The sequence below is a fragment of the Elephantulus edwardii genome, unplaced genomic scaffold, assembly GCF_000299155.1.
Source record: "Elephantulus edwardii isolate Elephantulus edwardi_28Jun2011 unplaced genomic scaffold, EleEdw1.0 scaffold00184, whole genome shotgun sequence".
Taxonomy (NCBI): domain Eukaryota; kingdom Metazoa; phylum Chordata; class Mammalia; order Macroscelidea; family Macroscelididae; genus Elephantulus; species Elephantulus edwardii.
In genome coordinates, this window is record NW_006399934.1 from 1806323 (window position 1) to 1817915 (window position 11593).

General features: G+C 50.5%; 1 protein-coding gene across 1 annotated transcript in view; it reads left to right on the forward strand.

Annotated features, from left to right (window-relative positions):
* Positions 1-401: 401 nt before the first annotated feature.
* Positions 402-11593, forward strand: part of EHMT2 (euchromatic histone-lysine N-methyltransferase 2) — a 14391-nt gene continuing 3199 nt past the window's right edge. Inside the window, exons 1-21 of the mRNA XM_006896262.1 lie at positions 402-681; positions 784-1002; positions 1101-1357; positions 2884-2968; positions 3054-3094; positions 3239-3391; positions 6047-6184; positions 6271-6385; positions 6545-6646; positions 6868-7016; positions 7108-7251; positions 7333-7568; positions 7646-7828; positions 7913-7995; positions 8456-8562; positions 8661-8783; positions 8866-8967; positions 10507-10611; positions 10727-10881; positions 10968-11135; positions 11449-11587. Of these exons, the coding sequence (XP_006896324.1) occupies positions 402-681; positions 784-1002; positions 1101-1357; positions 2884-2968; positions 3054-3094; positions 3239-3391; positions 6047-6184; positions 6271-6385; positions 6545-6646; positions 6868-7016; positions 7108-7251; positions 7333-7568; positions 7646-7828; positions 7913-7995; positions 8456-8562; positions 8661-8783; positions 8866-8967; positions 10507-10611; positions 10727-10881; positions 10968-11135; positions 11449-11587 (3084 nt within the window). The remainder of the gene's footprint in view (positions 682-783; positions 1003-1100; positions 1358-2883; positions 2969-3053; positions 3095-3238; positions 3392-6046; positions 6185-6270; positions 6386-6544; positions 6647-6867; positions 7017-7107; positions 7252-7332; positions 7569-7645; positions 7829-7912; positions 7996-8455; positions 8563-8660; positions 8784-8865; positions 8968-10506; positions 10612-10726; positions 10882-10967; positions 11136-11448; positions 11588-11593) is intronic.

Sequence of the window (11593 nt, forward strand, 5' to 3'; positions counted from 1 at the left end):
GCCCGCGCGCGCGCCCGGGGGAAGCGCGCGCCCGTGCAATGCTCCGGGGGTGCAACGGGGCCGGGGGGCCCGGACGGGACTTGCAGCAATCCGGGGGGCCAACACCGGGGGCGGATGAGGGGACCAGGGGGTGGGAGGTGGGGGGAGTGGGCACGGAGGCGCGCATGCAGCTGCCTGCTGCCCCGGAGTGGGCAGCGGGCGCGGCGGCCCCAGCGACACGCGCGAGGGGCACGAGGGGCCGTCCGCCGGGCTGGGGGGCAGCGGGCGCTGGAGGGGTTGGTGCCAGGGGTCCCCGAGGCCTGGGGGACAAAGGGGGAGCGGCGCGTGCAGCCGGGAGGAGGGGGCGGGGCCGGGGCGCCGAGGCCCCGCCCCCTCCCCCTCCTCTCCTCTCGGCCCCAGAGATGCGGGGTCTGCCGAGAGGGAGGGGGCTCATGCGGGCCCGGGGGAGGGGTCGTGCGGCCCCTCCGGGCAGCCGAGGCCGCGGTAGGGGGGGCGCTCATAGAGGAAGAGGTAGGCCCCGAAGCCTGCTCTCTCTTCCTAGGGCCCAAGCGTCCTGGGCCCCCCAACTTCCTACCGGGCTGACCAGCCCTCCCGTTCCATGTCTCCCCTCTCAGGGGGAGGCCCCCGCAGAGATGGGGCCACTACTGTTGGAAAAGGAGCCTAGAGGAGCCCCCGAGAGAGGTAAGTGCTGTAAAAACAGCGTGATTGGACCTTCACCTCCCCCAACAGAAGATCTTGGATCCCTTGAGTCATTAGCCTCAAACTTTTTCTCTTCCTCTTTAGTTCTTGGCTCTTTGGGGGACACCTGTCATAATGAGGAGAGCCTGCCTAAGGCTGACCCCGAGCCCCTGGAGCCGGCTGGCCCCTCATCACCAGCCACTGTTACTGTCACTGTTGGTGATGAGGGGGCTGACACCCCCGTGGGAGACACACCGCTCATTGAGGATGAGCCTGAGAGCCTGGAAGGAGAAGGAGATCTCCAAGGGGGACGAATCCTGCTAGGTAAGAGTGGGACGTCTGGGAGTGGGGGGCTGGGAGGGTCCTCTGCCCCTTCTTTCTTCTTATCTTACCATTTGCCTGCCTGCCCATCTGTTTGCTAGGCCACGCCACAAAGTCATTCCCCTCTTCTCCCAGCAAGGGGGGTGCCTGTCCCAGTCGGGCCAAGATGTCAATGACAGGGGCCGGGAAGTCACCTCCCTCAGTCCAGAGCTTGGCCATGAGGTTGCTGAGTATGCCAGGGGCGGCCCAGGGGGCGGCAGCAACAGGGCCTGAACCCCCTCCAGCCACCACCAGTCCAGAGGGGCAGCCCAAGGTCCACCGAGCCAGGAAAACTATGTCCAAACCTGGAAATGGACAGGTGAGGATGAAGGCAGGGTGGGGGGAAATGAGAATAATGGACCATAAACCCCTGGTGGGCTTCTTTATAATTTAATTTCCGGCTTCTTCTGCTCCACTCACATATTTACATATTCACCAAGGACCTATCTTATGTCAAATAATGGAAGTTAACTTGTGAACTGGCACTGTTCCTGTCTTCTTGGAGTTTACCTTCTTGGGGGGAGAGGGGGTGTGGGGGGGTGTAGCATTTGAGAAGATTGATATTAAGGACTTAATTTTATAGTCTTAATTATTCCTATAGTAGAGACTGTAAAATAACTTCAAGCCACTCTTCCTTTTTACCTGGAAGCAAGCCCCCAGGGGATTATTTCCCTTTGAAAGCTGCCCCAGCTCCCATTTAAACTTTTATTTCTAATTCCTATGGGAAAGAATTTGAAGGCCACAGAAGTTGACATAGGAAGGGCCATGGAATAGGTGCTCTGGAATTCAGAAGTTTAAGACAGTTTTAAGGTCTTCTGTGGGTGTGGTTTTTGGCCACCTCTACAAAAGTGGTTTTTTTAAAATTGAGATTTCATTATAAGTTTATAAAGAACTTGGATTTCCATTCATTCTTTGTTGTACATTTCCTCCCTGCTCCCCCCACCCCAGTTTGCTTTTTTCTTTGGGGAAAAAAGTTCTTTTACTGTTATACATTCTGTCTGTCCTCGTGTGTGTGTGTGATACCAGTATACCTAATCATATATTTTATACAGATTGTTCAAACCTCATCTCTTTCAATGCCGTGTACATTATTTATCCCCTCATAGTTTTCCCCCAACCCCCCTGTCAGTCCAGTTTTTATAACAATGGCATTATACAGTATTTGTCTTTTTGTGACTGAGATATTTCACTCAGCATAATGTCCTCCATGGTTACCCATCTTATATAATATTTCATGAGTTGTTTTTCAGTGCTGCATAATATTCCATTGTGTGAACATGCCAACTTTTTACTATTGTGCACAAAGCATCAATAAACATTTTTTTTCTCAGTGTTGGAAATAGAAATACCATTTAACCCAGCAATTCCACTACTGGGAATATACCCTAAAGGAACCAGAACTGCCACCTAAGCTGATATATGTACAAAATTCCTTTGTCATATGTAGAGAGGAAAGAAAAGGTCTACTTTTGGGCAAGTGTAGAGATGAATGTTAGGACATGGAATATGCTTGAAGTCTTATTACGTTCCAGTTCCTGGACGTCCACATGGCCTTTTTTTTTTTGGTATTTATTTTTTAAAGATTCTTTTTTTATTATTTTTTAAATTTTTTTTAAATTTTTTATTATTTTTGTGTGGTGTACTGTCAAATCGAATCTGACTGGTACAGGAGGAAATTGTCCCTCCTTCCTCGGCAGAGCATCTGGTGGATTTGAACCACGCACCTCTGGGACACAATGGCCTTTTTGAGGGAGTGACTCACCCACACGCCTCCACCTGGGCCTCCAACCTATTCTGCAGAACTGAAGCTATTCCTTGATCTAAAGTTCTCCCTGTCTCCCTCAGCCCCCAGTCCCTGAGAAGCGGCCCCCTGAAGTGCAGCATTTCCGAATGAGTGATGACGTACACACTCTGGGGAAGATGACTTCAGGTCAGTTTCACTTCCTGCCCACCTGTGACCTGACACTTATCTTGAAGTTGTAGAGCAAAGGCCTCACCCCTTTCTCTCCTTCCAGAAATGGTCAAAAGGAGGAAGCTGAACTCAGGAGGTGGCCTGGTGAGCTAGGAAAGGCAGGGAGCAAAGCCTTTCCATCTAAGGGGGTGGAGGAGGCAGTTGTACCAAGGGTATCTTGGGTCCTGGAAGGAAGTGGCGGCTGATGAGGTAGACAAGTGAAGTTTTCATTTTTCTCATCTTTTTTAGTCAGAGGAGTTGAGTTCTACCCGGGGCTCAGAAATGACCCTGCAGAAAGGGGACCCTGGGTCCCTGGAAGAGTGGGAGACGGTGGTGGGAGATGACTTCAGTCTCTACTACGATTCCTACTCTGTGGACGAGCGTGTGGACTCTGACAGCAAGGTGAGGTCAGCAAGCCAGTGTTCCCCCAGCTCCAGCGCTTTCCTGCCTGTCCATTGATATTTATTGGTTGGTTGGATTTTTTTGGTTTTCATATCCCTTGTTCTGCAGTTCACCACCTCCCACATCTCCCAGCCCCACCAACACGTATATCTTCTGGATTTTTTTAAAGCAAACTTCAGATGCAGTATCATTCTATCTTCTTGTATTTTCTCAAGGAGCTCTAGTAGCCAGTGGGGAATTTCAGTGTTAACCAAAGATTACCATTCTGGTGGTTCAAGTTTACCCGCAGCTCTGAGATGAACAGGCTCTTCCTGTGTGATTTACAGAAAAGCCCCTGGAGGGTCAGCTGTGAGTTGGTTCTTGCTTAGTGAGTTTTGTGTATTTGCTTTTTTAATTTTTTCTATATAAATATATACTCATTCATTGCTGTCAAGCTCATTCTCTCTGGTGGGTTCAAATCGCCAGTGATACTCAGGCTTTGGGTTAGCTCACTACAGACTACAGCACCACACAAGTAAACACTTTTTACCTGTTAGGTGCTTATGAGAAAAGCCAGGTTAGTTGCTGCTCAGAAATTCACAGTTGCTGTTCAGAAATTCTTCGGTTAATAGTGGCTGGTTGGGGTGGATGGAGTCTTAAACATGTTTCTCTCTGCTGTTTTTTTCTGTTGGAAATTAAAAAATCAAAAGCGTAATCCGCTTCAGGGTTGTGTGTGCATGTGCACACACAGCAAGGAGACATAATAGTAGGTGCCAAGTGCTTCCAACTCTGTTAACAGAACATCAGATCCCCTCTTTATTTGTGACTGTCAAGATTAGACAGCAAGTTCAGGTGAAAACAGCCTGATCTATTGATTGTAATTTTTTTTTAATTGTAATTTGGGTGTAAAATTACAGAGTAAATTCACTTTCCATTCAACAAGTCATGCCCATTTTATTTCATACATAGGCACTCTTCCCATTTTGTCCCTGTTTACCAGTTTGATTCATCCCGTTTCCCTATTCATTTCTGCCTCCTGGTTTTTGTGCCTGGGCAAATGCTAAGTTTTTGGTGTCATATGCTAAAGTGTTCTAAGGAGTGTGTGCCTTTCTAATGCTGCTACTTGTTGTGTACTATCAAGTTAGTACTAACTCATAGTTGACCCTTGTACAGGTTTTTAGAGGCATTAAGTTATACAGAAGATTGCCTCTCTCTCTTCCACAGAGCAGCTGGTAGATTCAAACCGAGTTCCTTTAGGGTGGCAGTGCAACTCCTTACCATTAAGCAGCCAGAACTCTGATCTTCATGTTCTGTCAAATATGACTCATAGCAGCCCTATGAACAACAGGTCTGAACCTGTCCTATCCTGGGCCATCCTGATCATCTTCGACTGTTCTCCTATAGGCCTGTGTATTATTTGGTAGGTCATTGAGCCAAGCGATAAAAAGATGTCTAAAAGCCCTAGTCTTTTTTTATTGGGGCAAGTGTAAACATAATAAAGATTGTAGTCTCAAGGATTCCACCGGTTGTTGTTTGGTGCCGTCAAGTCGTAGCAACCCTATGAACAAACGGCCAGCCTGAGCACTATTTGTACATAGAGTTTCTGGAGGCAAGCCATTTCAGAAGTGGATGCGGCTCCTGCTTCCAGGCTTGATTTAGTCGGGAAGCTCCAGCCAACACTGTCCACCATGGGTACCCATTACCACGATTGGCACAGCACTGTCACAGTCTTCAACATCATAGCAACCACAAGTTACCTCTGTACAGCAACGCACAGACCAGTGCTACACCACCTAGAAGAATGTTTGACATCGGTATCTATCAGTAAACCTAGTCTTTTTATGGTTTTGTAGTGGTTTTCTTCTACTCTATCCAAGGCTCTTTTCCTGTGATCCTTTTCAGGGTGGTGACTGGTTTCACATTCATGAGGTAGCTGGCATTCATGTGTCCTATTGTTCCTTTGGACTAATTTGTTTCAGTCCTTGTTCTTGGTTTTTCTTTACTCTTCTTTGTTTTACACCTTAGATAACCATTCTCAAGCTTTCCAGACCTCAGACACTATTTACCAGAGAAAAATGTATACAGAAGTCCAGAGTGAAGGCTGTATAGTGGAGTGAGCTTGGGGGGAGGGATTGCATAACAATGAAAGAGTTTTTCTTTTCAAGGAGAAAAGTGATTTGGAGGGGACGGGGTGAGCAGGGAGAAAAGTGCAACAATGAATGACTGGAAATCCCAAGTCTTTGTAAACTTTCGTTAAAATTAATAAATTTTTATAAAAGGAAAAAATAATTTAAAAAAAAAGAATGTAGACTGTTTTTGGAAACCTCAGTAGACTTACCTGTTTTTGAACTGCAGAAAAGGAATCATACATCATATTTGTTTTCTGCCCTTCTTTACATCACCAAGACTCAAACACATTGTTACTTGTTAACTATAAAATGTAGCACCTTTTTCATTGTGCCTTTCTACTTATCCAGCCTTTTCTCCCCTTCCTGCTGACTCTTCCTTCCTCCAGATAGCTGCAATCCCTGGTTTTTATTGTTGTTCCTCTTTCTTGCTTCTGTCTCCTTGTCCAGTTCCTGGGGGGCTGGATCCATCCTACTCTGCCTCTCCCCTTCCCCAGTAGAGAGATGTGGCTGGGGAGCCATCCCCCAACCCATCTTGCCTCTCTTCCAGTCTGAAGTTGAAGCTCTTGCAGAACAACTGAGTGAAGAAGAGGAGGAAGAGGAAGAGGAGGAGGAGGAGGAAGAAGAAGAGGAAGAGGAGGAGGATGAAGAAGAAGAAGATGAAGAATCAGGCAATCAGTCAGACAAGGTAAAGGCCAGAGGCTGGTGTCCCCGCAGGATGTGGGCACTGCAGGGCTGGAGGCTGGGATCCCTAACTCCCCTCCCCATCCGCAGAGCGGCTCCAGTGGCCGGCGTAAGGCCAAGAAGAAATGGAGGAAGGATAGCCCATGGGTGAAGCCAACCCGAAAGCGACGGAAACGAGAGCCTCCTCGGGCCAAGGAGCCTCGAGGTGAGGGGGCTGCTCTGCTTCAGGGTCCCCTCCTCCAGCCCCCTCCCGGCCCCCAGAGAGCATGCACGTACACACACACGTTCTCGCATGTACACCTGCACGTACCCACACGCATGCACCTGTGAGCTCGCACTCTCACGCTCTCTGTCTCTGTGTCAGGAGTGAATGGTGTGGGCTCCTCAGGCCCCAGTGAGTACATGGAGGTCCCTCTGGGGTCCCTGGAGCTGCCCAGCGAGGGGACCCTCTCTCCCAACCACGCTGGTAATTGCCATTTGCTGGGACAAGGAGCCACTAGGGGGCACCCTTGGGGCTGGAGGGAAGGGGAGGAGGGAGACTCATCTGAGCCCGGCTGGGGCACGTAAGCTAGGCTTTGGGGGTTCTAAAGCTCGGAGGGGAGGTGGGGTCATAGTTGAGAGGACCTGTCAGGGGTCCTGGTAGGTGAGAGTAAGGCCTTCCTCAGCTCTTTACTTTATCTATCCAAGGGGTGTCCAATGACACATCTTCACTGGAGACAGAACGTGGGTTTGAGGAACTGCCTCTCTGCAGCTGCCGCATGGAAGCACCCAAGATTGACCGCATCAGTGAGAGGGCGGGACACAAGTGCATGGCCACAGAGAGTGTGGACGGAGAGGTAGGCCCCTGGGCTGCTAACAGAGGTGGCAGAGAGAGCTGGCCCTGAGGCCTGGCCTCACTGTCTCGCTGTGTGCCCTCACTGCCCACAGCTATCGGGCTGCAACATTGCAATCCTCAAGCGGGAGACCATGAGACCTTCTAGCCGCGTGGCCTTGATGGTGCTCTGCGAGACCCACCGTGCTCGCATGGTCAAGCATCACTGCTGCCCGGGATGTGGCTACTTCTGCACAGCGGTGAGTGACTAGCACAGCAGGCAGGCCCTCCTGGCCGGGGAAGGACTCGCAGGACCTGACCTCATTTTCACTGCCCCCCAGGGCACATTCCTGGAGTGCCACCCTGATTTCCGAGTGGCCCACCGCTTCCACAAGGCCTGTGTGTCCCAATTGAATGGAATGGTCTTCTGTCCTCACTGCGGGGAGGACGCCTCTGAGGCCCAGGAAGTGACCATACCCAGGGGGGATGGGATGACCCCACCAGCTGGCTCTGTGGCCCCTGCCCCTCCACCCCTGGCCCAGGATGCCCCTGGGAGAGCAGACACATCCCAGCCCAGGTACTGGTTTCCCCTTGTATGCTGTTCCTCCATTCTCTCTCCCTGTCACTCCAAGACATCATCACTTTCTCCCACAGTGCCCGGATGCGAGGGCATGGTGAGCCCCGGCGGCCCCCCTGTGAACCCTTGGCTGACACCATTGACAGCTCAGGGCCCTCTCTCACACTGCCCAATGGGGGCTGCCTCTCAGCTGTGGGGCTGCCCCCTGGGCCAGGCCGGGAAGCCCTAGAAAAAGCACTGGTCATCCAAGAGTCAGAGAGGTGAGCACGGCTTGGCCTGGGGCAGGAGAGTATGGGGCCTGCAGGTACAGAGACTGTGGCTCAGATCCTCCCTCACCCTGACAGGCGGAAGAAGCTTCGTTTCCATCCACGGCAGCTGTACCTGTCAGTGAAGCAGGGGGAGCTACAGAAGGTGATCCTGATGCTGTGTGAGTGTTCTTCCGCTCGATTGTTAAGCAAATGGTTATGAGTACTGAACTGTATAGCAGGCCCTGGATTCAGGACCAAGATGCAGTCCTTACCTTGAAGGATTTGGTGTAGTGGGGACAGTTCAGGTGACTCGGGATGTTGAGATGATGAAGGCCCATTGGTGCTGAGTGTTGTGAAGCATGCTTCACTACATTAGATCATGTTAGCAGAAGCACAAAGAGGGTAGGTACCTAACCTGAAGGCATGGTGGTACTAAAGGGCAGGCCTGGGATTTGAACCCAGGCGTTGCCAGAATTCTTCACCCCTCCACTCTAAAAAGTGCTGTCGTGGAGGAGGTAAGTTAAATACCAAAGATGCCCAGGAAGGGCCCCTGACCCCACATGGGCCCTGTGGAGATACCACCCACCCTGGCTTACTTACTTGTCACTCTTCTCTTGGTATGATGGGCTCCCACTGCAGTGGACAACCTCGACCCCAACTTCCAGACCGACCAGCAGAGCAAGCGCACGCCCCTACATGCAGCTGCCCAGAAGGGCTCCGTGGAGATCTGCCATGTGCTACTTCAGGTCAGCATTGCTGGCCCTCTGCCTGGGTGAGCTGGCCTTGGACCCCCTCCCCAGCATCACTCTTCCCTGATGCCAGCCCAAGTCCCACGTCCTTATAGGCTGGAGCCAACATCAATGCAGTAGACAAGCAGCAGCGGACACCGCTGATGGAGGCCGTAGTGAACAACCATCTGGAGTTGGCACGCTACATGGTGCAGCGAGGCGGCTGCGTCTACAGCAAGGTACAGGCAGAGAGTGGCCTTTGGGGGCAAGGGCTGGCCTGTGGTGCCAGGCCGAGTCTTCATCTGCCCATGTCTGCCCCAGGAGGAGGATGGCTCTACCTGCCTCCACCACGCAGCCAAGATTGGAAACCTGGAGATGGTTAGCCTGCTGCTCAGCACGGGACAGGTGGATGTCAATGCTCAGGTCTGTGGCCCCCAGGCTGCTGCTCATCCTGCTTCCTCTGGGTGCTTCAAGCTCTGGGCCCCGTTTCTTCTCTAACCTCTGACCCTTGCACTTTGATTCATGCTCTTCATATGTGTTGTTTCTTTCGTCTTCACATTTTTTTCTACTTGTTTTTAAAATAATGAGTTACTGCCTTGATTTTTGAAAGTGACTGATTATATTTTTTACCGACTCCCAGATTCTCACCTATTAGGAGTATTTCAATCTCTTACCAAACTAACTGCTATTATCTCGGACTCACAGTGACCCCTTGTGTGTTAGAGTAGAACTGCACCCTCTAAGGGTTGGCTTTTTTTTCCTTAGAAGAGATTTCCCCCTCTTTCTTCTAAGGCACCTCTAGGTAAACACCAGCCTCCAAACTTCTGGTTAGCGATTGAGTGCTTAACCATGTACACCTCCCAGGCATGCCTCTAGTCTGTCGGTATCATTCTTTTTGACCCTCAGCTTATCTTTGTCCCACAGCGGCCTTCAGGTAGCCTTTGACATGACTCACCAACTTGAGCAAGGTGTCTTCACTAACATAACATATCCTGCCCCAGACTCAGAACCTGCATATTTTTTTTCTTTTTTTTTAATTATTTAATTTTATTCATTTTAGTGAACATTTACAGAGATTTTGGGTTTTCATTCATTCATTGTTGCACTTTTTTCTCTACCCTCCTCCCCAGTTCGTCGTTCTTCCCCGCCAATGTCTGTTTTAATTGTCCAATTGCCACAGTGCTTGTCGAAGCCAGTTCTGATTAATCTCCTTTGTCAGTGTGTCCTTTGCCATTCCCTATCTCTCCTCCCTGAGAGAGACTTCACCCTGATTCATAAGGAAAAGGGGATGGCGTATTCTCTTAGCTACTTCCTGCTGAAAAGGGACGCTGTAGGTTTCAGGGTGAAGATCTTCTCTCACTACTCTAAAGGGCCCCTTTGGCAGTAGGAAACACATAGACTATTATGGAGATTGATTTTGGAATTTAGATTCACTGTTATCAATTGTGCTTAGCCATACATGTTCATACCCTTGAAGATGTATCATGGAAGTGTTGCAGCCTAGAAGATACAAATTTAACTAACAAAAGTACGTGAGTCAAAAATTAAAAAGCAATAATATTCCGAGTAGAAGAACTTGCATATTTCTAAAGCAGCTTTCTTTCCTTTAAAGGAGAGAACTCTTAGAGAATAGTCTATGTGTCTAAAAGTATCTGTTGATTCTAATTTATCAGTGTAACTCCTAGGAAATGGGTTGTTTTGTTACTGCTATTGGTTTGGGGTTTGGGCAGTATTTTTAGGAAGAGGAAAAATTATACATTTCTCTTAGTAATCATAGACAGTAGCAACTATGCATTTTATAGATGAGAAAGCCGAGGCCCAAAGAGGTTAAGTGACTTGCTCAAGGTCCCACAGCCTTTGAGTGGTCAGGCTTGGACTCAGCAGTATGGCTCTAGAGTACGTGCCCTTGACCATATGGCCTTGGCCTGCTCCTGATCCTCCTCCCTCTCTGCTCACCCACAGGACAGTGGCGGGTGGACACCCATCATCTGGGCTGCAGAGCACAAGCACATTGAGGTGATACGCATGCTGCTTACAAGGGGTGCTGATGTCACCCTCACCGACAATGTGAGTGGGAGTTTGGATTTGGGTGTGAAAGATGGGGGAGAAGCCTGAGCAAAGTGGAGGCTGGGTTCATGGGCTTGGCTGCCTGTGCCCATTCTTTCCCCATACTGCTGTCCAGGAGGAGAACATCTGCCTGCATTGGGCCTCCTACACTGGCAGTGCCGCCATCGCCGAGGTCCTCCTGAACGCCCGCTGTGACCTCCATGCTGTCAACTACCATGGTGACACACCTCTGCACATCGCAGCACGGGAGAGCTACCACGACTGTGTGCTGTGAGCTGCCTGGCTCCATTCTCCCAGCTTCCCATCCCTGCCCCTCCCATGCATACACCCCCACAAGCTCCCTGTTCCCTCCCCAGGTTGTTCTTGTCCCGGGGGGCAAATCCTGAGTTGCCGAACAAGGAAGGGGACACAGCATGTGACCTGACCCCTGAGCGTTCTGATGTGTGGTTTGCACTCCAGCTCAACCGCAAGCTTCGGCTTGGTGTGGGGAACCGGGCCATCCGCACTGAGAAGATCATCTGCCGGTGAGCCCAGGCCCCTGACTGTCAGGACATCCCAGACCTCACAGAATCCCCACAGCTCTCTGGCCTCTTCCTACTGGGCTTGCTGGGAGAGAACAGCTTAAAACAGTCCCATGTGCATTTATGACACATTTGCACTGGGAGATTGTTTTGTGTCTATCTGAAACTCAAGTTTAGCTAGTAGCTATCCCTCATGCCCCAGTAATCCTTAGCCCCACCTCCAGCCTTCCCCATGGCCCAGCCTCCCAGCCCCTGCTTTCGTCTGAGGAGCCAGTCACCCCAGCTATAATTGTTCCTCCTCCCCCTCTGCTTCCAGGGATGTAGCTCGAGGCTATGAGAACGTGCCCATTCCCTGTGTCAATGGTGTGGATGGGGAACCCTGTCCTGAAGATTACAAATACATCTCTGAGAACTGTGAGACATCTACCATGAACATCGACCGAAATATCACCCACCTCCAG